Source organism: Anguilla rostrata, chromosome 3 (assembly GCF_018555375.3).
Source record: "Anguilla rostrata isolate EN2019 chromosome 3, ASM1855537v3, whole genome shotgun sequence".
In the NCBI taxonomy this organism is placed as follows: domain Eukaryota; kingdom Metazoa; phylum Chordata; class Actinopteri; order Anguilliformes; family Anguillidae; genus Anguilla; species Anguilla rostrata.
The window spans coordinates 23,211,487-23,237,532 of record NC_057935.1 but is presented as its reverse complement, the minus strand read 5'-3'; the positions used below and the strand labels follow the sequence as shown (position 1 = coordinate 23,237,532).

Genomic DNA, 26,046 nt, shown 5'->3' with positions numbered 1-26,046 from the left:
CCCAAGATGGAAATTTGGTGAGGTCACATATTTGCAATTCCCATAATAATATCAACACTCCTTATATAATGACTGATAATTACAATGAGGCTAGCACGGGTCAGTACAGTCTAATGGAGGAAATTCTTGCTGAGAACAGTTGGAATTATAATTACTCTAGGTCCTTGCTCTTCAGGATGTGCAGGTAACATACCAAAACAGTAGTCCAATAGGGGCAATATGCACTCTGTGAGAGTTAACAGTACTGACTCAGAGCTGACGAAGTGGACATTTTACAACTTCATGAGTTCCAACAGTGAAGGGTACCGGTGGTTCTGTAGGGTGCATCAAGGGTTCTGATGGAGTGTATTTTCCTACCATGTTGAAAGTTCACACAGACCCTTAAACAAAAAAGGAATTGTCAGCCCTTGCCTAATTGTACTGTGCAATCGTCTTCTCCCCACATCTCCCTTGCATTTATTTCCTGTAGAGATGAGTGTTTAATAGATGTGTTCACTATTAGCGCATGGAGTATAGTCATAGTCTTAGTCATAGTTGATCTTGCTATGTCATTGGCCAACTCCACTTAATTGGTGACTGACTTTGTCTCTGTTTCATAATTCCTCTCTCAGCAACAGGAACTATATTTGTTTGTATTTGTTTCATTATAAATATGAATTGAGCAACCAGTTGGTCGACTTATTTTAATGGAATTATTTTCATTTTATAATCAGTTCTTTCATTGATTCCATTATTTGTGGGCATCCAGGACCTGAAAGCAATTACAGCTATGTAACCTATCAGAACACAACTTCAAATCTGTTTCAACATAAATTGAGGATTTTTTTCTTAAGGTTCTAAACAAAACGGAACACATTAGCATTCCGTTTCCTTGTGTGAAGACTTGCCAGACAGTCTTTAATATGGTAACGATAGAAGAAAGACCAGGGCTTTTTTCAGATCTGAGAAGACCAGAGACTTGTTGCTAAGCAACTGTTACATACATTTCTTCTTTTTTTAGGGTTTTTTTAAAAATGTGATGTTAAGATTTACATCTTGGTGAATAGCTGGCTCGTAAGTAATACACTCAGATGCACTCCCAATGAAAGAAAGAAACCAGCCATGTATTTTTGAATTCTGCTGGATGTCTTCCAAAGTGATCTTCTTTCGTGGAGTATGCATGCTAGGGAACTTTCGAATTTCACCTTAGCCTATTCACGTACGTAGCTTTCAAAAACAGAGGATGCACATGATTTCGTAGAAGTTCCCAAAACGATTACAAAATGACCTATTGGACAACTTTTCCATTCAGACCGAGTGGAATTTGTAAAAGGAGTCACATCATTGTGTTGGGTGACGTGGGGGAGAGTTTCTATGACCATACACTTACAGTATATTATAGTTTCATGTTAAACATGCTTGACATTTGAAATGCTACGAAACTGTTTCTTCACCCCAGTAAGAGATGCACGAAGGCTACACCTATTCATCTGCTCTCAAGTTGCTTCATTAACGGGAGTCTATGCAGCGAATACCTTGTTATTCCCACTCTTGTTCTATTAACAGCGGTGGGTTCAGTGCCCCTCATTTAGCCGCTTCAGACTGGCATCCACAGGTCAGTCGTGCCTTTGTAATAGCGAGATCGAAAAATGCATCAAGATAAAAGAGCACACATTTCACCTGCTCACGCTTGTGTATATGCTGAAATGAGAATACTACACGTGGCTGCTTTTTTCTTTGTAGTAGTACGTTCACAAAACTGTCACTTGCCCTCGAATGAGTAATTCTATCCGTCTTTTGGATAAAACATTAAATTAAGGGCTTGACTCATCATTAAAAGTCCATTTTAAAAGGGTAGGAGTGTGAATCCTGGTGTTCACAATCCCTTGCATTTCCTACCCACTTAGCTTCCCAGGTCATTGCTGCAAAAGAGAGTTGAATTATTAGTTGATCCAACAGGTTAAAAAAAATAACACGCATAATGATATTGGGGTGGAGTATGGCTAATTATCTTTGACGCTTCCATGCACCACTTCCAAGCCCGTTGAGAAATTCGCCCATTCTCATTTGGATGCTGTCAGTAGCAAGACAATAGGCCCGTTCAGGGCACCCGAAAAGCCTATCTCTCTCTGTCCTTGTGATGAAACCGGGGACAAGAAGAAACAATAAAATGAGAATTGGCAAGCAGAGCAGGGAGGGATCCATAATGCACAGAACAAGCCAACACTCTCAATCTGGCAGTGTAAACACCCCATTGTGTCTGTAACAATGTCTACATCCATCCATTATTTCACTGACTAGCACAAGTTGTGGAAAAAAAGCAGGACTAAGAAAAAAATACGTCATATCTTATTTAAAACCCTGTCTTAAAAATAAAAAATAAACAGATTTTTAAACTGCATCCAGAGTGAAATGAGAAATCATAGATTGCACAGCTTTAGTCAAACCACAAGTATCCTACAGCTTTATGAGCATTGGGGAATAGGAAGTGTGGAGGCCATTTTGAGTAACAAGGCCTGGCAAAAATGGAACGTTTTGAAATTAATCAAAATAAAATACATAAATATTATATTACTTGAGAATATATGGGCGAAAAGAAAATATTTCCACATTTAGATATTCCAGTGTAGTTTTAAAAATCCATTGTTGTAGAAATATAATTAGCATTACATATACCATAATTCACACAAATGTTTATAAGAACAATGGGAGAAACAATGCAACAGGAAATGTGCTGTGAAGTCCATTGTTCGTGTAAAAATGGGAAACCTCATTTTTATTGCTCATTCGAGGATAAAATTTTTAATTGAAAGGAACTAATTCTTTATGCCATGTTTGCCCTGCCATTACCTGTATGCCAGCCATAGTGGCTGTAGTCATTTTTCCCTTTTATTGAATTATTATGCAATAATGCCCTAAGCTTCTCAGTAGTGAGTTTCTCCTGACTGATATCTTACGAAGGCAGATAGGTAAAGAGGAATGTGTATTAGATTCTAATTAGTGAATGGTTAATTTGACTGCCACACAGTGAAAATGATGTAATTAATCTGGCATTTCCTTTTTTTCATATTTTCAACGTTTTTACCTTAAGTGCATCTTCATAAGACAGGTATGGAGGTCCACATGGTCGGATGGTTTTTGGTGTGTTTCAGCACACAAGTGCATAATTTAAGTCATTTTTTGGCTAAACATACAGGTAACTTCCAAGGCTTCCAAACCTTAAAGCTAGAAATTGTCAGGAATCCTGCCTGATTCTCCTTGTGTTCCGTTTTAGTTTTGTTTATTTTTTATTTTTTTATTTATTGTCTAGTGTGTATTTATTTTTATTTTCAGTTTACTTGTTTTCGCTTGCGGTTGTGTTTTCTGTGTTCGTGTGCTTGGGTGTGCGTTTGTTATTGTTTTTCCCCCTTAGGTTCCTGGTTCCTGTCCACGCCCACGCCCCGCCCCTGTTCCACCGGTTTCCGCATCTGCAATCAAGCCTCCACTTACCTTCCTCACCTGCATCCCATCTTCACTCATTGGCGTTGCTATTTAGTTTCTGTGTGCACCTTTTTTCTTTGCCAGATCGTGCCTCTGTTTTTGCCAGTGCCGTTCAAGCCTTATCTCTGTATCTTTGTGTATTCCCGGTTTTTGAACTTTGCTTGTTTTTCGACTACGTTTCTAGCCTGCCGACTTTGTTATTCTAGCTTCTGATTATTGACTTCCGCCTGTTTCCATCGACCTGGTCTCTGCTCCTGATTCTGTGCCTTTGCCTGTTTGTGTTTGGATTTCTGGATTTTTGACCTGCGCCTGTATTCTGACTACGAGACTGTTGCTTATCCTGTACCCTGTGTCTGGAAATAAATCTCCACGTTTTTTCACTGGACATCTGGTCTGCTTTTGAGTCCTCCCCCAGACCCTGACAGAAATAACTGTACAAAATAAGTATTGTATCTTATTGAACCTGTGTATTGTAGTTGTCCATGACCATGAAATGCACTTTTTGTACGTCGCATTGGATAAAAGCGTCTGCCAAATAAATGTAATGCAATGTAATGTAATGTTAAACTGACTGCTGATTGGATGGAAACCACAAAAAGAATAAGAAAACCTGCAATACTGTACCTTCATGAATATGAAAGCGATCATTTTAAATACACTGCGTTAATTTTATGTTCAGATGGTTTGCAGCACTATAGCTGATAGGGTCATATATTATGTCTTGTTCTAAGCACTTTTTTTTGTTTTTAGAGGTTGGGCTGTGTCACAATCATAACACTACATTTCCATGAATGTTTTATTAGGTAGTAATGTCTTGCTTATGAAGGTGTTATATTTATTTTATGAAGGCCATGTGAAGGTGCACTTAATGTGTAGTGTGACAAATATTTTTGTGAAGCTCTTTCAGGGAGACTGAATTCATTAGAAAGGCGTTGGCCTGGCTCACAGAGAAATTAGCTGCGGTGCTAAATTCTGAAACTACTGAACTGAATTGGAGGTCCAAAATAATGTCTTACTCACAACATTTTCATAACTCAGATCTAATCCCAGATGCTGAGAAACAGCATTACATTTTTTTTATCTTTCTCCAGCATAGGAAAGACCAAGAGATAAAATGCCTCAACAACCGTTGAAAAATATAATACAAGAATATATTAAAATGCCTTTTACATTTATTGGGCTGCGGGGAACATTCAATCCAACCACCATCACATCCTATGAAATACAGATTCTATATTCTTACAGAATGCTTTTAAAAAAAAATTATTATTTATTTTAGTGGCCGCTCACTTATTGATATGCAAGAATCTGTAGGGGAAAAGTGACACTTGGGCTTGTGTTCTCACTAATTACTAATGATTTTAGTTCAACTAAAATTGGAAATGGAATAGATTTTTCCAAATCTAAATCACACACATAGTCTTAGGAGGTAGTTTTAGTTGGACTCTGCTGGTATCAGATCTGAACATAAACATTGCAGCATGTGACCTCTCCTGTCACCAAATGTCTACTGAAACATCCCATAATAGGAGTCTCAAAACACCTGTTGCAAAGCTGGTTGTCGGGTTGGACTAAATGCTGCGGCCAACAACGTAAATGCACAGAATTGGATATACGGCACAAAAGCAAATAAATACACGTATTGCTTAGTCTATATGAAATGCTGTAAGCACGTCTGATTATTTCCTGTTTTCCTTTTCTCCATTGGTCTAGGGGGTGATGCACTGGTTCTGAATATCTGGGGGTTTTTTTATTTAAAGCTGAGCACTTTCTCATTGTTTCTAATGAGTTTCTATCCAGGCATTCGCTGCTACCTTTTTATGTCTACAGGGAACTTGAGGTGACACCTCATGAAAGCAACCAAAATAGAATTAACGAGCAGGAGAATCAGACCATAAAACTCTATGTTCAGAGACTGGGATCATTCTCCAACACCAAGCTTCTCCTACTTTTCTGGTAACTTGTGACTGACTCCTCATTAAAACAAGAGAAACAAATTAAAGAATGTAGGCACAAAAAGCTCAGACTCCCTCGTTGCAAAGAACCTATCATTTGCCTCCGGATCCTTTTCACTCTACAAATGCTTTTTCAGTGAACCGACAATCCCAACAGAAACAGAGAAGAAATCATTAGCTTTTAATCAAAGACTTCAGAGACTCGGAGAAAGTTTTGCTGCCCCCTAGAGCACCGGAGATCAAAGCAAGATAAATAACTCACTCCTCATGCTTACAGCTTTAAACAGAAAAAAAAGCCATCAGAGTTAAATGAGCTAGAGCGCAGATGGTTTTGGTCTGCAGCCTCCTACAGTCAAGACACAAGGACAAATTACTGTTCCACTGGGGAACTCTGCAACAACTTTGCCTGTCACACTTTAACACTGTAATAAGAAATAGTTCATAAAGTAAACACAAAGACAAGGGGGGGGAGCCAACACTCTAAGCACCTTAAAGGCAAATTCTTGCCCAGCACTTGATTGGATCGACTGGCACACCTCTTATTTACTGCCCAATTAAAAGGAACTTAATGGGATTTGAATTGAGATCTAATAGAATAATGTATCAGATTCCACTAGGAATCCACCCTTCTGCGTAACTCAATACATCTGTGGGGATTCCAGTTTCTTTCCATTTGTGCCCTGAAAATTTGGGATAATATTAAAACAACTACAGATGCGAATAACAGTCTAGAATGAATGGGTATTTCAAAAAAATCATTTTAAATAGACAGTGTTAACTACCTTAATGCCTTTATGTAGTTAACGTAGTACTTAAGTACTCATTTGCTTTTTGTTTGTCTCTGTGTTTGAACTGCAACTTCTTGTATCATTGCCAAATACATGGTGAGTAGAGTGTATTCATTCACAGAGAAATGGAAAATGCCTCATCTCACATTAAATAAAGCTCCTCAAAATCTCTCTTTCAAAAAAAGAAAGAAAAAAAAACTTTCTTGGATGGTAAAAAGCAATTACCATAGAAGCTGGCTGGAGCTTAATATGAGGCAATAGAAGCAGTGCACTCCAAACGCAATTCTGTTGAAGCCACGTTGTGCAGTCAGAACAAATGCAGCTCGCCATTAGCAACAGCTGCTCTCCTGTATAAGGTCTGAGAAATTCCTTCTGAAATCAGGAACGCGCAGCACCGGTGCCAGACAGCAGTGTCCGGCAGGTTACGTTTCAGTTAGCTGCCGCTGAGGTCACCACATGTCTTCCTATTTTCCTCTCATCCACTGTCCTGGTTAGTTAGCAGAGGCGTAACGCTGTCATTGCACAGAACACAAGGATGCGGAGCAGGCCGTTAAAACCATAGGGAGATTTTCTCCAGCCTCTCCTCCATCCATTATCGACAGAGTGCTTTGCTTCTAAGCCAGTGGGGAAACAGCAAAGCATCTGGCACAGTCACAGGCGAACTGCAGTAATCAGCGTTAGCTCTGAACAAACACGTCCAATCCAGGGCAACCTCAAAGTTAGGTGAGAATTCTAGGTGTGAAGGGGAGAAGCTACTGAGTGTTCACAGACTTAATTTTAGACTCACCAAACACTTAGTTCCATATCCTTAATTTTCAAGTTCTGGCTTTCACAATGAAAAGAAAAATACCATTGTGTGAAACTGAGTTGATTGTCATTAGTTAAGAATCTGTTATTTTTATTCTTCAAGTGAATAATCAAAAAATAATAAAATGCTGTCATTTTCTTAGGTGGATGGTTTTTCACTTTCTTTACTTGGGCAAGGAGCCCAAGCTCAAAACAAATTATATTTGCTAACCAGTGTCTTAAATTCAGAGTTTGGACAGAATTTTTATTTTCAATATGCAATTACTTGGGTCAGCACATCTGCAGCAAGAACTCTTTATCTGACTGAGCAGCAATACTTTTTCTACAAGGTTCTGTCTCTACCATTGAGGCCTGAACATTCAAATTTGAAGCATCTTCTGAAAATATACTAAAGAGTGTGGCTACAGCTATGGACTTTCAACAATGTAATAGTTCACTGGAAAACTCTTGTCCAATCATAAAATGACACAGAAATAAACAAGAACCAAGTAAATTAATCAGTGCTGGGATCACGTCCAGTGAAGTCATGGAATAAAACAATGAGTTTGAATAAAAACCTTTATTTGTTAAAAATAATTTACACAAGAGGATACTGTACTTAACAACAAACTGAACACAAACAGAATGTATAGTACATACTCAGCATACAGTAAAAGGAAGAAAAGAGATGGTGTGCATCCCAGATGATATGCAAAAATGGCACGTCCCGTGTAAATATGCACATTCCAAACTGGATCGCGTCACAAGTTGGGCAGGGTGTTTCAGCAACGCTGAAGCACTGATCTCAAGGAGAAAGAATGTATCAGCGAGGGAAAAAAATCCCTCTGAAATGCACTGACTGTTTTTAGTTTTCGGTAAAGGTCACAAAAAAAATATCCTTTAAAATCTGTGAAGACTTGCCTCAGAGCATTTGCATGCTTCAGAAGTTTTGCAGTCTCTTCCCTAGCAAGACGGAACTGTATCTTAAGACAGTAATGCTATGCAATCTGCCTTCAGAATGAAGAAATCCATTCTGAGAATGGTAAAATCCTTTTGTGGTTTCCATCTCTGTCCTCACCACCTCACGGTTTCTTCTGCCCAGAAGGTTTCCACGGTTATCACACAGAAACTTCCGCACGGGGGGGGGGGGATCCACCCCTCAGGGACCCCCATCCCAGCAAGTCTGTCGCCCTCCCAGGGCCCTCACACGGACTGGATGCCCTCGAAGCCGCAGAACTTCCAGCGTTTCTCCAGAGTGGCCCCCACGCCGCTGAACTCCTGCTTGAACATGCGGGGCAGCCGGACCATGAGCCGCTCCAGCTCCGCCGCGGAGACCTGGGGAGAGCATCATGGGATAGGCTCAGGAGGACAAACGCACCGTCTCAGTGCTTCACACCTGATACCGCATGCATTTCAGGCTTGTATCTGTTTCTGGATATCAATCCACCTAATCAGGGGGAAGCCTGCTCTTTGGGAGAGGGTGCGGCTTATTGGCCGAGAATCTAGCCTTGTAATCAAAATGTTGCAGTTTTTCCAGTACACTCCAGAGCCAACTGCTAAACATGTATTGCTGTACTATAAAAGATCCATGCAGTATTGTCCCAAAGGGAAATCTGGTGCGCAAACAGGAACACACATAAAAACGTACTCTACACTTGTACAATCGATCCACATTTCTGTACTTTATTCCACGGGCACATTACAGTTGACCATAGAATGAGGTCTGAATCCAAATGATCCAAATGGATAATGCCATATAATCCAGTATTACAGTATAAAATGTCTGGTAAAGCATCGTGGGAATGGATATGAGACATGGGAATCATCACAACATCAAACAAAATAGATGCAGAAAAGATAGAAAAGAACTCTGACAACGATGTGTAAAATAATGAGCAAATTTCCTTTGCAGCATTGAAACTTGCTGGGATGTCTTCTGCAAACTACTCCTCAAGAGAATTCCACACATTGAGTGATGACAGTCTTTCAGGAAGTACCTCAGAATTACTGGTAGTTTTTATGTTAAAAATAAATGAAGCATGGCTTCACTCCGTGTGTCAATCTTAGGTAAAAGATCAAGTCCCTCTGGCCTGTCACAGAACCATGTGACCCCTGCATATGCTGTTAGACATTTTACATCAGAGGGTGACAGGGCTGATAAATTAACAAGGTAAAAAATATACATTTGATAAAAGAACACATCTCAAAATGTTTATCTTCAACTAAAGCAACTAAGCTTTTTACAGTATAATGTGTAGATCAGTGGTAACCAACCCTGTTCCAGGAGCTCTACCATTCTATAGGTTTTCACTCCAACCCTAACAAAGCACACCTCTTTCAACAGACATCTTGTTTAGGTTCTAATTAGTAGAGTCAGGTGTGCCAAATTAGGGTTGAACTGAAAACGCTTCAGGATGGTATATCTCCAGGAACAGGGTTGATTAACACTGGTTTTGATAATCTGTAGAGAACGGCTTGCTTAATATTAGCATGTACCTTTTAAAACAATAATTATGGGGATATTTTACCATTGCAATGCAATGTACATTCATCAGACATTCTCATCAAGTATAAGAACAAAAGCAAAAGTACAATGATATATGTAAATTGCTGTATTTGTAAGTGCATTAAGACAGGTATTGAAGTTAAAATATGTGAGTTTACCTTTGTGTCCAGCCTTTGAATGTATGACCACAGGTACTCTATGTTAGCTCCAAAGGGGTGGACGTGAAGGAAGGTGGATATAATCCCTGTGAAAGAAGAAGCAAGAGCATATCTGTGACTCAAATGCAAGGTTTGATGCAAAGTGTCTGTGAATGAATTATAACGTTTGATAGAATGAGACTGTGATGGAAAAAACAGGGTTTGATTGAAAACATCTGGGACTGAAATATAGGTTTTTGTCTGAATAAGTCTGACTGAAATATGGAGTTGGTTTAAAGTGTTTTAGACTGAAATATAGAGTGTCAATCTGTCTGTGACTGAAACATAGAATTGCTTTGGCTGTGCCTGTGAATAAAATAATGGAGTTTGAATTTGCCTGTGACTGAAACATAAGGTTAAGCAAACAGCTGGATTTTTTGGATTTGTCTAATCATCTCTGACTGAAACACAGAGCCTGAGTCCAATCACTGGCGTATCCAACTGAAATGCTGGATTTGCCTAAACATCCCTGACTGATTTGTTGTACATCCGACTGAAATTTTGGATTTGTCTAAACATCTCTGACTATAACACAGAGTCCCGATCTGTCACGTATTTGACTGAAATACGGGGTGACGTGGCAGGAGCCGCGTCCCGTTGACCGGGCACAAAATAATACAGTCCACGCAGTCACGACGGCGCTGACCGAGCAGAAAGGGGCCACTTAAGCTGATTACACTGGAGAGGTCCCAGAAGGGGAACGCCACATCGCGGGACGCGCGGGGGGGGCAGCGCAGTCCCCATCTCCCGAGAGCGCGGAGCCAATATTTATTTCCTTGATTTATATGCCGTAACACTGACAATTACAGGAGAACCTAATTCAATTCCCTCCCCGAGACCTACTTTCACGGACCGCCACTTCCCCGGCTCGAGGAGGGAACGGGGCGGGGAGGAGGTGATTAGGTGACGCTAAGGTGCCAGGACTAATTTCAAAATGAGAAACGCAGCGGCGGCCGCGGCGCGGGCGCTAAGCGTTCAGCTCGGGTCTGCAGCCAGTGTTCTGCCGCTGCTAATCTGCTAACGGCGCTCCGCTGCTAGCCAGTACTCCGGGGCTAAAAAAATGTCGTAGCTTGCGCACGATCGATTGTTTTTGTAATTACTGGCACTTGCGACTGCATTTTCACGCGCCACTGAGAAGCCATTCATGCAGTCTTATCTTTCATCACACTGTTCAGTCTGTAGAATGTTTTTTTTTTCCCCCACAGAAATGGGGGGAATAGATGGAAATATGTACAGTATACTGTATCTATATACACAGTACATACAATGGTATGTATCACCGGCAAGCTAATATAAATAAATCCTAGAGGTTATTCACGTCCATGTAAAGAATAAAAGCTCTGGAAGTGGGAGCAAGCACTAGAAAAATTTGTCATTTCTGTTTTTCTATCCCTTTGCTCTTTCTCTCTGGGAACGAGTCTTTCCTTTTCTCTCGTTCTGGCTGAGGGGTTCTGAGTCTGCCCCTCCTCCTGTGTGTGTGTGTGTGTGTGTGGGTGTGCATGTGTGTGTGCGGGTATCTGTGCATGTACGTGCGTGTGTGTGTGTGTGTGTGCACACGTGCGTATGCAGACTAGAGGGGGTCACAGGACAGCAGCGAAAGAAAGGGGCTTATTTCAACAGCCTCTCAGTGCTACCCACTCCAGAGTGCTGAAAAGCCCTCGCTCTCCTTCCCCGAATTCTGCCGGAGCAGCACTCACGGAACCCCGCGGATCAATTGTTTCGTACCGCCTACAAATGCGCATGCTGTGGAGATTAAGAGATCAAAAGGCCAAGTGCGGCGATGATGCATGATTACCAAGCAGCAGGGCCTCTTTCTCCGATCTGAGAGGGCCAGGGACCAAGGCCTCCACGCTCCGCTCCTGCGCGTGACAGGACACCACCGCGCACCCGTTCACAGCCTGCCGACACACAGAGACAGCGCTCACTGCACTGTAGGAGGGGAGAAAAACAACACACAGACGCACATGCACACACACGTGCGCACGCACACACACACACACACCCAGTCACTCACAGCTGAGACACAGAATGCACGCACTATGTACGCTGGCAGCAGGTGTGTGTGTGGCAGTGACAAAATGACACACACACTCGCTATCTCTCTCTCTCACACACATGCACAAATGCACGGACACACACACACTCTCTCTCACACATACGCGCATGCACGCATAAACGCATTGACACACACAAACACACACGCACACACTTCCGCACATGCACAGACATGCACACTTGCACAAGCACGTAAACATGAAACACACATCTCTCACTCTCTCCTCTCTTCTCTCTCCTCTCTCACACACACAAACACACAAACACACACACACACATGCACACACTCTCATACATCATAAAGAGAAGAGCTTTGCACTGGGCTCTGATTACTGTCTGCCTCGTGAATCAATGCTAAAAAATTAATCAAAGTTACAAGGCTAAGCTGCCAAACACACAGCGAAGCCGGCATCTCCGGGAGGCTAAGAGCGTGTCAGCGCCTCGGGGCTGTTTTCTGTGTTCGTCCCCTGCAGTTGCCCCCAGAGGTTGCCCGAACTGGCCGTGCATTAGAGCGCACTGAGAAGCTTTCCATCGGGCGGCGGCTTCCAGCTCCGTCCCAGGTGATAAATTTTAATGCGGGCCTGTAGCATGTTTAGCGCAAAGCTACACCTCGGACTGGCTCCAGGGTTAAAAGTTTAAACCCTGCGCATGCGGAGAACTCCAGATGGGAGCTACGCGCTGCACTGAAACAGCAAAGTGCTTTTTGCCATTCCTCCGGGAACCACAATCAATCTAGAAAGGATCTGGGAAGTACACCCATGCCTTTCAGAAGGAAGGCAAGGTCAAGGCTGTAAAGTGGCTCTCTCTCTCTCCCGGTTACTTCCACCGAGGTGGGGGCTGCTCAGACAAAAGTACAAACAGGACCGATGACCTTGAGCTTGAGCTCCTGTTAGATCAGAGGAAAACCGTGGCAGAAGAGGAGAACAAGCCCGGCAACTAAAGTATCTTAGAACATTACCAATAAGACATCCGCATAAAAACGGCTAACGAATTAAATGTCTGCTTCCAATGAGTTGAGCATCTCGATCTCATCTCATTTGAGCATCTCCACAGATTCCACAGCCTCATTCAGTTCCTGCATTCCATCTGTTCGTCAGGACGCTTGGACCAGTCGTAGGAATTTCCGCCGCTATTCGACGAAATGGAAAGTCCTTTGCTGCAGTATTGTCCTTGGTTGTGCGCCTGAATTGTCAGAAGCATCGAATTAGATTATTGTGGAGTTAAATATCTGGTGGGCCTGAAGAATCTGTAGTATTGCCCCCCCCCTCCCCCTTCCTGGTAAGAGGGACTGTCCTACCTTCTCAGACCCCTCTGTGGAGCTCATCTCCGAACATTCCAGGCCATTCAGGAGCTGGCAACAGAGAAAAGCACAACAGGCACCTGCTGAGCTGTCGCAATAGGGTTCTGATGTGCATATCAAAGACTGGTTCTACACAACACAAAATTACCACGGAAATTCAATTCAACCTTATGGAACTACGTGTTGACTAGGGTCACCATTATTTTCAAAGCAGTTTTCTCACGTACATTTCAGTCGCCCCTCCACATTAAATATCATCATAGCCTTCTTTGATCACATACATTAGACAATTATCACGTTACACCTCCGCAGTTATTCATGTTTATATTAATAAGTCAATCGCCGCGTAACGATGACTGACAGCAACGTTCCCACACGGTCACATGCTGTATTCGCTTTGGTCATTAGAACTCCAGACATATGGCAGCAGCATATGTTTACAGCGCTGTACCATATTACTCCTTCTTAATCGTTGCAAAGCAGCCTACACGCATGAAAAGTATGGATAAATCATCTGCACAAAGAAAAACGCTAAAAAGGAAGCCATTCATAATAACAAAATGGCTCGTAAAAATTGAGGTAGACAGCAATGGTATCTAATTTTGCATGGCTCAGGTGGGAGTTTAATTGGTAGATCTGGAAATTGCTCTGCTATCAACATGTAACTCGTGCAGTAAATGAAAAAATAAAACACAAAACAAATAAAACATGCAAAACATAATTTTCGAGTGCCATCTGTTGACTCATCTGTGACCCCGCACATGCTGTCAACCGACTTCCACGGTTCCTTTATATTTCATCTGAGTGTGCCAGCAGCTGCCGCACGCGCTACCGCCTGAGCCGGAGGACTGCCTCGGCATTGTTTGCAAGCCTATTGAGAAATGCACATAATTTGGGGTTATCCAGCGTTTGTAGTGGAATGTTTGCACTCAAAAAGGCATCAATCAAATGGCGGATGACACCTATCTGCCACTCAAAGAGCTCCTCTGCCCTGCTGACAGCTGACTCTCCCTTGTTGTTGGCCTCCATACAAGACCATAGCTGTTGTTTTGATTGTAAATGCTAATTTATTGTTTGCTTTCTTTTTTTTTTTTGTGCACGCATGGGTGAACAGAATATATTGAATCCGTCTGTGTGTGGCACAGCAGATGAATACTGGCGTGCTCAAACAAACTGCAAATTTAGGAGTGCCACAATCTACCACTAATTGTATGGTAAGTCAGTATGCTAATCCAGTGTCTATGGGAACCTCACAAGGATTATTCTGAGGTTCCCATAGGAACAAGGATTATATTAATGGCAGCGTAAATTTATGTCGTTGTAGGTTGCCTGCTTCGACACAGACGTGCTTTGTCTCTGCAGTTGCCTTACCTTTTTCACTCTCCTTTTAAAATCCTGCTGGGTAAATACATGTGCTACGTTTAAGTCTTGTGGGTCATGTGCTCTGACAAAAATGGTGACCCTAGCATTGACTCCTACTATCAGTTCTGGCTCTGATAGCTTGATATTCTCTCCAAACCTTTTTGTATGCACATTTCCCTCAGGATACAAGCAAATTCTAAATAATTAGATGTATCGTGATGCAATGTGCAATGTGTCTCCACGCTCCCTCTTTCGCCAACAAAGGAAAAGGACCAGAGCAGGTATTTTTTTTGGATAGAAAACCTCAAAGTTAAATGCATGAGATTATTTCATTTAAAAAATGGAGAGAGATGTATAAACAGTGTGCTCTACGGGATTTTGATTCACGCAAGATGATGTCATCACTCTTAATTCAATTACAATAACGTAAACCATTTCTGATTTCAGATGTGTTACAGATATAAACTAGGGATGGGTGCGGTTGTATATTCACACGCAATAGTTTTGACATAACTTTATACGTTCGTGAGAAACGCTACATGCAAGAAAACTGGACGGCTTAGTAATGATTTTGGCACGTGCTTCTGATGATCAAGTCCCAATCTGTGCATGGCCCATATGTTTGCTTCATGTTTTCACATGCAATTTTCCAATAAGTAAGAGAAAAGCTGTATGGGGCTGCTGGATGGCTCATTTGGTTACGCCACCTCAGATGGAATCGGGACCGTGCCAGTGGCGACTGATGCCGGTCGCTCCTTAGGGTGTCGTGCAAATGCCGATGCCGTCGCCCAGGGATGGTAGGGTTCAGCTGGACAGGGCTCTGCCTTCACAGCTGTCTAGCAACCCCTGATGGTCGAAAGGTCTTCCTCTGACTCCACATTAGGAAAGCTTAGGCTAAAGAAGCAGTTGGGGACACCTCATCTTTCGGGGGAGAACCGTGAATGTCTACATTCTCCCTAATTGCCACTGGGGTTAACCGCAGCGGTGGTTGCAGATGATTGGACATTCCGAATTGTGGTGGGAATTGGATATACTCAGCCCTACATTGGGCGCCAAATGTTTTTTTATTTTTTTTATTTTAAAGAGACAGCCTGTTCAGGGCCTAAACCAGTGGTCTCAAACTCGTTGCTATGGAGTGCTGTGTGTATGTTTTAATTCCAACCAATAAATGCTGCCTTAATTGAGTTCAATTATTCATACAGCCATATGCATTTAACTGCATTGAAGCACAGAATATAAGCAAGTTTTTATTTAGACAACGTGGGTCACCATAGACATCGGGTCACCATTATGTGCAAACCTGCATCCCTAATTCAGCAAATAATTGAACTAATTATATAATCAAGACCTGAGGCTGGAATAAAAACCAGCATACACACCGCCCTCCATGGCACTTGGGACAAACAATGGGACAATGGGGGTTAACTGTTCCAGGCTTTTTACATACAAGGAGTTGAAGGAGCGAGAGCCAACCTCTCCCATATTGCTTTTGATTGGATATTAGCCCGGTGGGGGCAGGTCATGACCGTTGTGTTTGACTTTCTCACTGGACCCTCCCAGACGGGACTCTCACCGTCTCCCTCAGGGCGCTTAGCTCCCCCTCCAGGCTCCTCTGCTGGTCCCTGGCCTGCTCCAGCTCCAACTCCTTTCTCTTCAACTCCCCCTGGAGGCCTAGCAGTTGCTGAAGGAGAGCAGGAGCAAGAGCGTTGGGTTATATACACGGAGACAATAACTAAGAATCGAATTATACACGGGCCAAGCGAAGATGAAACAGGAAGTAGTAAACACACAGTAAAATGTATAATTTTATAAGAGTCCAATAGGGACCACATGTACATTTACAAGAGTTAATTGAACATGGCACATTTTACTGTGGACTTATGCATTATCAATTTCTAGGTCTTTACTATCAAAAACTGTTTACCAGTCCATAGGCATGAATATAACTAATTGATACTAATCTGAGAGATACTTTTCTGAGCCATCAGGCTTTAGAATTTTCAAACCCACAGTAACACTAGAAAGGGGGAAACTTTTTTCTACTATACCACAAAAAGGGAGAAACAACTTAAGAAGAAACAGGGCAGGCACGTTAGAGAGCATTAAACTAGAGCATCAAACCAGAGGAGAAAAATTAATGTGGATTGCAGCATCAGCATCATTGAATTGAAGAGCACTGTTGAAAAGAGAGCATCAAGAAGGAGGTTTTCCTAGCGTATCCTAGGATATGACAGTGTGAGTGCTGGTGCAGTCCCAGATGCTGTAGAGAAACCATATGGTCTGCTCTGCATTCTCAGCGGTGGTCCTGGAGACCCACAGAGCTTGCTCATTTTTGTTTTCACTTTAAAATCAGATACCAGCTTAGACTGTGTAATCAACTGCTATATCTTATCAATGAAGTGCTAAGCAATAATGCAACCAGCACATTCTGCAGCCCTTGAGGTCTCATTTGAGATCCCTGTCCCAGAGCAAGGAAGTACATAGAATCGAAATAACGCAGGAGTTGACGATCTGGTTTCCGTAGAGGATCTTTGGCGCGGTACCTGCTGCATGCTGTGCAGGGTCTGCTGCAGTAAGTGGTGATGGTGCTCCTGGCCGTGGTCCTCCTCGGCGCGGTAGGCCTTGCCCTGCTCCTGCTTCAGCAGCTCCACCTCGTTCCTGTAGGCATCCAGCTGCCACCGCAGGCTGTCGTTCTCCTCTCTCAGAGCGTAGGTCTGCGCCTCCAGGCCTAGACCATCAGCAGAGAATGGGTACAAATTACAAAATCAATCAATTCCTTCTTTATATCGTCCCTATCGAGACCTGGCTCTCTTTTTTTTTGGATGACAAGAACACGTTGTGAAAACATTCTCAAAAATATTCATTTTACTGAATGTTTCAGCATAGTACTGTATATGCTTCTTGAAGCTGAGACCAGAGACTCATGTCCCCTAGAGGGGGCGAAAGTGAATGCCAGTATAAGGAAGACACGGTGCTCTACACACCGAAGGTGTCTGAGGGTGTTAAAACAATGAGCAAAATGGTACGGCACAATTCAGTCAGTTGCCTGCAGTTACACAGTCCACAATAAAAACACATTTAAATGGGTTCACAAGAAGCCATCATTTCAGCATTTCTGGCACGGAAATTGTATGGAGATAGCATTTCTGTTATGCAATTATTTCACATATTATCCATTTATACACACAGTGACATACATGTACACACACTCACAAATGAGGAAACACACTCGTGGACGTAAATATGTAATCACATACACACATAGGCACTCAAATGCATAAACATGCAGACGTACATGCACAGACCTACATACATCCCTCGTAAGAATACGCCCTCAGAGAACATCCACCGTACAAACACTACGCTGTGGTGAAATGACACTGTACTGTACATAAAAGCCGCTCATCGGCAGCTACGGCATTGGGGCAAAGCGACTAGCAACATGTTACCAGAATGGGACTCATCTGCCTGATTTGGAGTCTATCAAAAAAAAGGACGCCTGTGAAAATGTCTTGTTTACCATTTCACTATAAGAAGAGATGGCTGTTATTTTCCCTCCTGCCCTGAATGTTCAAATCCAGAATCATATTTTAGGCACAACTGTCAAAATGAGGCAACGCAGCTGTCATTTTAAGAGGCACGAAAATAAATTTCAGTTGGGGGTTGGTGCCGTAATTGATTCACAGGCCTGCTGAATAGCTTTGGTTGCTGTAGCTTCTGAGGAGACATTTCATCTCAGCTGATAGATATTTCTTGCTCCCATTACAAATGCTTTCTCAAAGCTTTCTGAGCCTATGTGCTGTGGTCAAATAAAAATAAAAATAAAAAACAACAGCGACAAAACTTGGAATCACAGAGCTTATTTGACAACACTATTCTGTGAGGAATATATTAGAAAATCATTTGCGATCACATTTAATTGTGGAGTTGTGGAGGGCAGCACAGTAGTGCAGGGGGTAGCGCTGTCGCCTCACAGCATGAAGGTCGTGCGTTCAAATCTTGGCTTGGGGCCTTTCTGTGTGGAGTTTGCATGTTCTCCCTCTGTCTGCATGGGTTTCCTCCCACAGACCAAAGACATGCAGGTAGGCCGACTGGAGACCCTAAATTGCCCATAGGTATGTGAGTGAATGGTGTGTGTGCCCTGCGATAGATTGGCGGCCTGTCCAGGGTGTATTCCTGCCTCTCACCCAATGCATGCTGGGATAGCACCCCCTGCGGCCCTGCTCAGGATAAGCGGGTATAGATAATGGATGGGTGGATGGATGGATGTAGTTCTGGAAGCCGGAGACGTGGAAAGCAAGAGGAAACCTAGCAGTAATATTACGCAAAACGGGTAGGTCTGCTGTTTCAAAGCACGGCCCAGGGCAGCCTCTCCACACAGCAAGAGATACAATTAGCCAGCTGAGCTAAAGACCAGGGTCCCTGCCAATGGGAATTAAATACTGTGCTCCCATTGCTTGTCCAGCGGCTGTTCACACAACTTACAAGTAGAAGCAATAATTTTGGGAATTTGAGAAGAAAAAAAACATTGTCCAATACAAGCAGACACTCAACAATATTTCCACTAGACCAAATGCAAAAGGAAAAATAAATGTGTCCCACACGTCAAGCAGTCTTTAAGGTGAAATCTTGTTCAGAGAAGAAGACGTCAGACAGAAATTGAGAGCAGTCAGACAGACAAAATATTTGCATTCCTTGACTCATCGGCAGCAAATGGTACAGTGTGAACAGCAGGAGGTGTTATTCAAATCAACAACCACCAGTCTGTTTATAGCATGTTAGCCTTAGCGGACCTGAGCCGTCCCACTGGATTATTTTGCAGTGCTTACCTGAGTCATTTAATCGCATTTTCTTGCAGGGATTTTCGTCATCGTCGTTGTCAGACATGTCCATCTCCTCCTCTCTTCGTATTCCCATGATCTCCTCGCTGTGCGCGTTCCTAAGCTCCTGCAAAAGCAGAACCGTGTTTTTCCATTGAGCCATTACATAAAATGAACAATGAGGTAAACAAAGAAAGAACATGGCAAACAAGCAGGGTGCAACATAGATGGAGCCAGAGGGAGCTCATACATAAGCCAATAAGATCCTCTGAATAGATAGACAATTTGTACAGTGAGCATTCAAGATTTATTTTCAAAATCTTTAACTTAAAATGCTATAATGGCAATAATAACTACATTAAAACATCTATAAATAGTGTGCATGCTTTCATGCATACTGTTATTCATAAATATTCATATTCAAGCCAGCTATGCTGTTTTAACTATGACCATTCAGACATTGCAGGGCTATTCAAGTTTCCAGATTTTGTTCCCCATTTCAAATGATATTCACATAAGAAATTCATTTTCCAGTTCATCTTTGTCAAGGAACATGTCATCATCAGGCAAAAGCTAATACTTCATTTTTTTCCTTTTATTTTTATCATTTAGGCCAAGTAGTAAATAAAAGGAGTAAAAAATAAAACATTTTAGTAAATATCGGGTTTACCAGAAAGCTGAATTTGGGTTATAAAGCTGAGGAGGAACCACAGGCAGAGGCATCTATCATAGTTAGCTTGCCAGCTAACAACTGTCACTAGTGTCTGCATCTATGTCTCTAATCACCACACACAGGATCATGGTTCCCCAGGGCAGAGGAGTGTGTATAACCTGTGTGTTCTCAATACTGCAAACGAGAGTTAAGGGCCTATAGCCACATCTGTCATAAAAACACTGAACTTAAAAATAAATAAATAAAAAGCACATACACTAACTTCCAACTTCTTTGATAACTACAATGATAAGATAAATACAATATGATCATTGAACAATTTTCAATTGAACAAACAAGGAGTTGATGGACAGTTCAACAACTGAACAATCATTGAACACATTTGAACCATTGACCTTGTTGTACCTTTGCTTGAAAGTAATACATCTCGAACCATTTGAATGCAATATACTTTCTGTCAAATAATAAAGGAGGTGACAAGACCTTAATACATAATATAATAGAAATTTAATTGAAATTATATTTACCAACAAAAAATTAATTAGTACAATGCTTCAGTGCAATAGCAGGTCTTTAGGTTAGCAGGTATATCTTACATTCTATAACTGAACTGACCAATCTGTTTTCTAAATGTCAATACATCACAATGTCAAGCTTTCAAACTCAATTTGCAGTTTTCACAACAGAAGTACCACAACATGAAACAGCAATATCTATGCAAAAGCATCTTTCTTTGCAACAGTAAGACCTTACCTCTGGATGCACTGAGGACTAAAATGTAAATGGATCCTTTCAATTGCAAGCATTCATTGGAGACAGGGGTAACAGACTTGGGTCAAATATGCATTTGAAAAACTGTAAGCCATCAGATTTTCAATGAAACATGCTATTGTTAAAACTGAATATACAGTCACATAAAAGACTTCTTCTGAATACGGATGGCAATAGTGTTTCTTTTAAAACCGTTAGCAATCTGCAGGGTGTTTTATTCTTGTGGAAAAAAAGCTTAAAGTATTTATAATTATTATTTGACCCAAATCTGAGAGGCGAACACACAAGGCTTTCACATTCATGATCACATAATTGTTATAATTATCTGGCCCTCATCAATAATCCCACCCACTCCCCTCCCCATTGGCCAATTCACTTTGGGGCCCTGCAGTCCATTTTCTTCATAGCCTTAGCCTAGATTCACATCCATGTAAGTCACTTCAAAATGGAGAAGTACAGAGGTACTCTGAGAATTTCAGGGTCCCAGTATAGAGACTTAAAATGCAAGAGAAGGAAATCACAGAGCAAGTTTAAATGTAATTAGTTTATTAGTCAAAACCCATTTGTAAATAATGGTCTCCTACTGTAATGCATGATCATGAATTTCATATTTCTGGTGCATGACTGGACGTGGACTATTGGCGTTCAGTCACTCAGAATGGGCTGTATTGAGCTGCCCTAATTCAATCCGGAAAACGACATTCTCATTCCGCAAGGTTAATAATTACGCTAAGATAGAACAGAGCTCCTTTCCCCCTGACAATCGTTACCTCCCTGACAATTTTTTCCCCTTGATGAATAATTAATTTTAGCTCATCATCGATAACTATCATCCCATACCCCGCAAGCAAGCAAACGTTGCCATGGCAGCTCCTAATACATTCCCCAGGAATCAACAGCTGTTAAATTTGGCGGGCGACTGAAACGTATCGTTTCGGAGTTTAGGCTTGCGTGAGACGTGGCGCACGGGCACCCGCTAACCGCTCATCTGCTGTGGTGAGGACATGACAGGCACCAGGAGCTGAGGGTGGGGGGGTGGGGGGGAACATGAAACACCTTCACATCAACACCCGTCTGCGTCCGGGCTGGACTGAGGAATTCTGCATGACAGGAAGTGAGAGAACGAGTACCAACCTCGCACTGCTTTCGCCACATGTCTATGTTCCTGCGCTGCGCTTTTGAGAAATGGTCCCATGCCTTTTGCCTGGTGGCGGCGGAGAACACGGCCGTAATCTGCTCGACTTTGGGTGGGTAGGGAAGTCAGACAAGACAAAGCCGTTTATGCAGCAGCTCCGTACCACCGGCAACCCAGCAACAGAGAAACCAGGAAACCCGAGCCGCAGATTCATTAGACTCGCCAGACGCTCAGCTCAGTGTTCTTATCTTCACAAATTCTGTCTCCCTGCCGTTGAAGCAGAACTATTCCAATTCGACGCATCTTATTAATATTAATGAACTGGGTATGACTAAGTACAAAATTGTGGAGATGGCTGTTCTGCACTGCAATATAGAAGTGGAAAATCCTGTTACCAACTGGAACCTCCTGTACTTACAAAGTCTAAGAAGTAAAAAAAGTTAAGAAGTGAAAGAATGCTGGAGCTCAGTATCTGGCCAGTCTATAGTATCTGTGCCTAAAAGCGCTGGTGGTTGGTTTCTGTTTCCTGGGGAGTCTCCGATGCACAGTACAGTACTTACAGTTTCATCCCCTGCACACTCCCTTCTGGACTGAGAATGGCAACATTTTACAGTGAGTGGCGGGTTCAGAGAAATAAAAAATGTCTGTGCCAGAATATTCCATTATTATTAAAGTAAAATCACAGGAAGGGGAAAATTCTCTTTACAGGAATTAATTATACAAATTATGCATTTTCAAATGATATATCGTAATTTCAATATTCCCACCTGCAGTAAAATGTTGCCTTAATGATATCGATAGGTCTCATTTTCTTGTCATTCTTGGTAGTTTTTGAGAAAAATCACATTACTGTTCTAAAAGCAGGGTGATCAATTAGACTTTCAAATGATCAAATTTCTCTCTGATTATTCTGGACATATTTCTGCATATTTTATTTGGTCGACAGTATCATGGAATTAAGTCAAAACCTTCACACTCCTTCGAGCAAATTGGCTTTTGACACACTCCCAAAACGAACCCACTCCTTCTGATATTCCATTTTGCATCTTACAGTATGAAAGTGCCTGGAGCCATTAGTGATTAGCATATCAAAAACATATCAACTGCATTGCATTCTGTTATCCTTTTCTGCATTAGAATATGCACATAAAACTGATCTGTGTCTTTTCTGTATTCAGCTCAGTACAAACAGCGCATTTCAATACGCTAATGCAGTGCCTGTGCAGAGAAAAATAGTAACTGCATTTTAGAAAGATGCAGATGTCATCTTCCACTGTAATTAAATTTGTGACATGAAAACAATTCTTAGCTGAGAATACCATTGGCTCCAATATTTATCTGTCTACAACATACTGCTGCAATGTAAAACGCACAGGAAATGAAATTAGAAGGGGAATGAAATATTGGCCTACCTTTGAGATCTGGAGTGAACTGGGGTCTGTTCCACCTATACTGTGCTACTGTACTTACCCTGACAAGCTTCCCTTTGGATTGTTGTACTGGGTCACATTATCTATTTTATTGTGTGTGTGTGTGTGTGTGCGTGTGTGTGTGCGTGTGTTTGTGTGTGTGTATTTTATTGGGTTTTTTTTTTTTTTTGGCTCAGTATGGGGTGATGCCCAGGATAACCTTTACTGATGTCCTCCAAGATTTTTCATGTGATACATGTAATAAGGTTTTTTTTATTTAACTGCAGAAAAGTCCCATTAAGGTTCAGAGCCCCGTTCCAGTAGGTAACCAGACATTACAATCAATGTTAAGCAACAAAACATAATAAATAAATACATTATTATTATTATTATTATTATTATTATTATTATTATTATTAATCTAATAGTAATGGTAGTTTGTCTCTTACTAAGACTAATGTGATCTAATGTGTTCAAGGATATAAAGTTATAAGAGTTTTAAACTGAATGCATAAAAAGGACTTAGGACATACGAACATAAAAATGAGCAATGAGCAAGACAATTCAGTCGTGTTCCTAGCACTGTGTCAAGTCCGGTCTACAGCACCGTATATTGCTTTAATAAGTGACTCAGAATCCACATGAAGAATGGAGAATTATCAGGATCCAGGAAGGTAAGAGGGATTAACTGTAATGCTGAAACCAGGAGGATGTCATTGTGGCCACTGTAAATTACATAATTGACTGGACTGAAGGAAAATAAAATCATCTTACTGTAGAAGGACCAGCGGCTCCAATGGTAGAACAAAACATTTCAGCCCACCATAACCTGAGAGACACTGACTAACCATTAATGATGACCATGCCTTTTCCCCCTTTTATCTGTCATCGTTAATTTATGTATTCAGTGTATAATAATAATAATAATAATAATGATACTAATAATAATTAGTATTATTATTATTATTGTTGTTGTTCTCATCACTGCTATCCTAGTTAGCCAATCATAGTGTTTACCGATTGTTCATCAGCGTTAATGTCACGTCAGCATGTATTTCCTGCAGACAAAGCATCTCAAATTTTTCATTGGAATCTGTTCTGGCGGGGTGGGCGGGGAGGGGCGGGGCGGAGCTTACATTGCGTGAGGATGGACAGCATGGCGTTCTTAAAGTGCTCCCTGGCCAGCTCCATCTCCTCCTCGTGCTGGGCCTTCTCGCTGAGCAGCCGCCGCACGTGGCTGTTGGCCGACTGGATCATGGAGTAGAAGTGGTTGGCGGAGCGGCGGTTGACCTCGCCGCGGTCGATCCAGGTCAGCAGCACCGCCGTGGCCTCGCTGAACTTGCCGTCATCTGGAGGAGAGAGGGAGGGAGGGAGGGACAGAGAGAGAGAGAGAGAGAGACGCAACCTGCGGTGAGGAGCCAGGTGTGCACCTGCCCTTCTCTACCAGCTGTCTGGCAGAAACAGCACACATCCCCCCACAGCCTGTATCCGAGCTATTATCAACAAAACATTTTCATTTGTGCCATGCAGCCATAAATTATGGATATGATCTTAAGAACATATTGCCATATTAAGAAAACAGTGATATTTGTACTGCACTACATTAAATGACGGTTGCTATTCATGAACTATTGTGATACAACAAAATTGCTGGATATGCATCACACAGTTATAAATTGTACTGTAGTTTATTTAAATTCAGAAATTTGTATATAGGCTCATAATCTCAGTTTGTACACTGACAAGTGTGGAACACAATAAACAGCTATTTCCAGGAACTATCAGTTATTGGGCTTGACTCAAAATTTTACATTTTTTTTCTTTTTAAATCTTATTTAAATAGTATGCAACAAACCATGTGCCATGTCCAAACCATGTCCTTGGAACATGAACACATGAATTAAAATAGATTTTAGGGCAATAAGGACAGTGGTATAGTGCACGTGTCACATGCACTGTCTCTTAGCGACAGCTCATAAAAACGTGATCATTTTTCGAGCACAAAAGCAAGAGTCCTTCCGTGCAGCAGTTCTGAGATTTTAATAATCCTGCCTTTGGGGACCCATGTGCAAATCCGATGGTAATTAAAAAGTGTTGCTGTGTGAAGCCTGGCAATAGTTTGTGGCCGACACAATGGTTTTCTATACCCCAGACAAGGATTGTCTGTCGGTACCAAAGCAACAGAAACATATCATTTCCAAAAACAAGTTCCAGGTGGTTTTGTAACATGATACATGCATTATAAAGTCGCTTGGAACTTGCTTTTGCCAGTCTAAAGGTCTTTACACACCAGACACGTTTTTTTCGTGCGATTATTTCGCACGTTAATAATATTTTTCGAACCTGTATCCAGTCAATGCAAGCTTTCACATCAGCGACAGAATTTCGCTGAGCTATACTGCGTCTTTTATTTTTTCGGACCAAGGTTGATTTTTCCGATGTTTCGCTTCCGACATGTACACATCTGACCAATCAAAAGGCATGTTGTTGATAACGTCACATTCAAAACATCCAACATGGCGGATCGTTAGATTTTCTTTGTTTCACAGAACTCCGTTTTGTATGATAAAAGGGAAAATAACTACAAAGACAATGATTTCAATGAGCTTCAGTATGATGATGGTGTGTGTATATCAAGCTTACAATCTACGTAAAACTACTTTGTTTAAACTTCTAACTATGCTAATGTAACGTTAAACCACCACACATTATTTTACAATAACGGGACAGCCTGGAGGGGTTTATTCCACTTGTACAACGGGTTACCAACAATGCCAACAATGACTAGGCTATATATGGTTACTTTAATATTTATAGATTTTTATCGACT

The 26,046-nt window shown here is 41.7% G+C and overlaps 1 protein-coding gene across 1 annotated transcript in view; it reads right to left on the bottom strand.

Moving 5' to 3' along the window:
* Positions 1–7,553: 7,553 nt before the first annotated feature.
* LOC135250510 (ecto-NOX disulfide-thiol exchanger 1-like) overlaps positions 7,554–26,046 on the bottom strand; it is a 69,077-nt gene continuing 50,584 nt past the window's right edge. The window contains exons 7-15 of the mRNA XM_064326842.1: positions 24,353–24,565; positions 21,807–21,913; positions 19,238–19,355; positions 16,952–17,136; positions 15,982–16,089; positions 13,044–13,097; positions 11,487–11,589; positions 9,653–9,738; positions 7,554–8,323 (exon numbers count right to left, since the gene is read on the bottom strand). Coding sequence (XP_064182912.1) covers positions 8,192–8,323; positions 9,653–9,738; positions 11,487–11,589; positions 13,044–13,097; positions 15,982–16,089; positions 16,952–17,136; positions 19,238–19,355; positions 21,807–21,913; positions 24,353–24,565 — 1,106 coding nt within the window. The 3' untranslated portion in view covers positions 7,554–8,191. The remainder of the gene's footprint in view (positions 8,324–9,652; positions 9,739–11,486; positions 11,590–13,043; positions 13,098–15,981; positions 16,090–16,951; positions 17,137–19,237; positions 19,356–21,806; positions 21,914–24,352; positions 24,566–26,046) is intronic.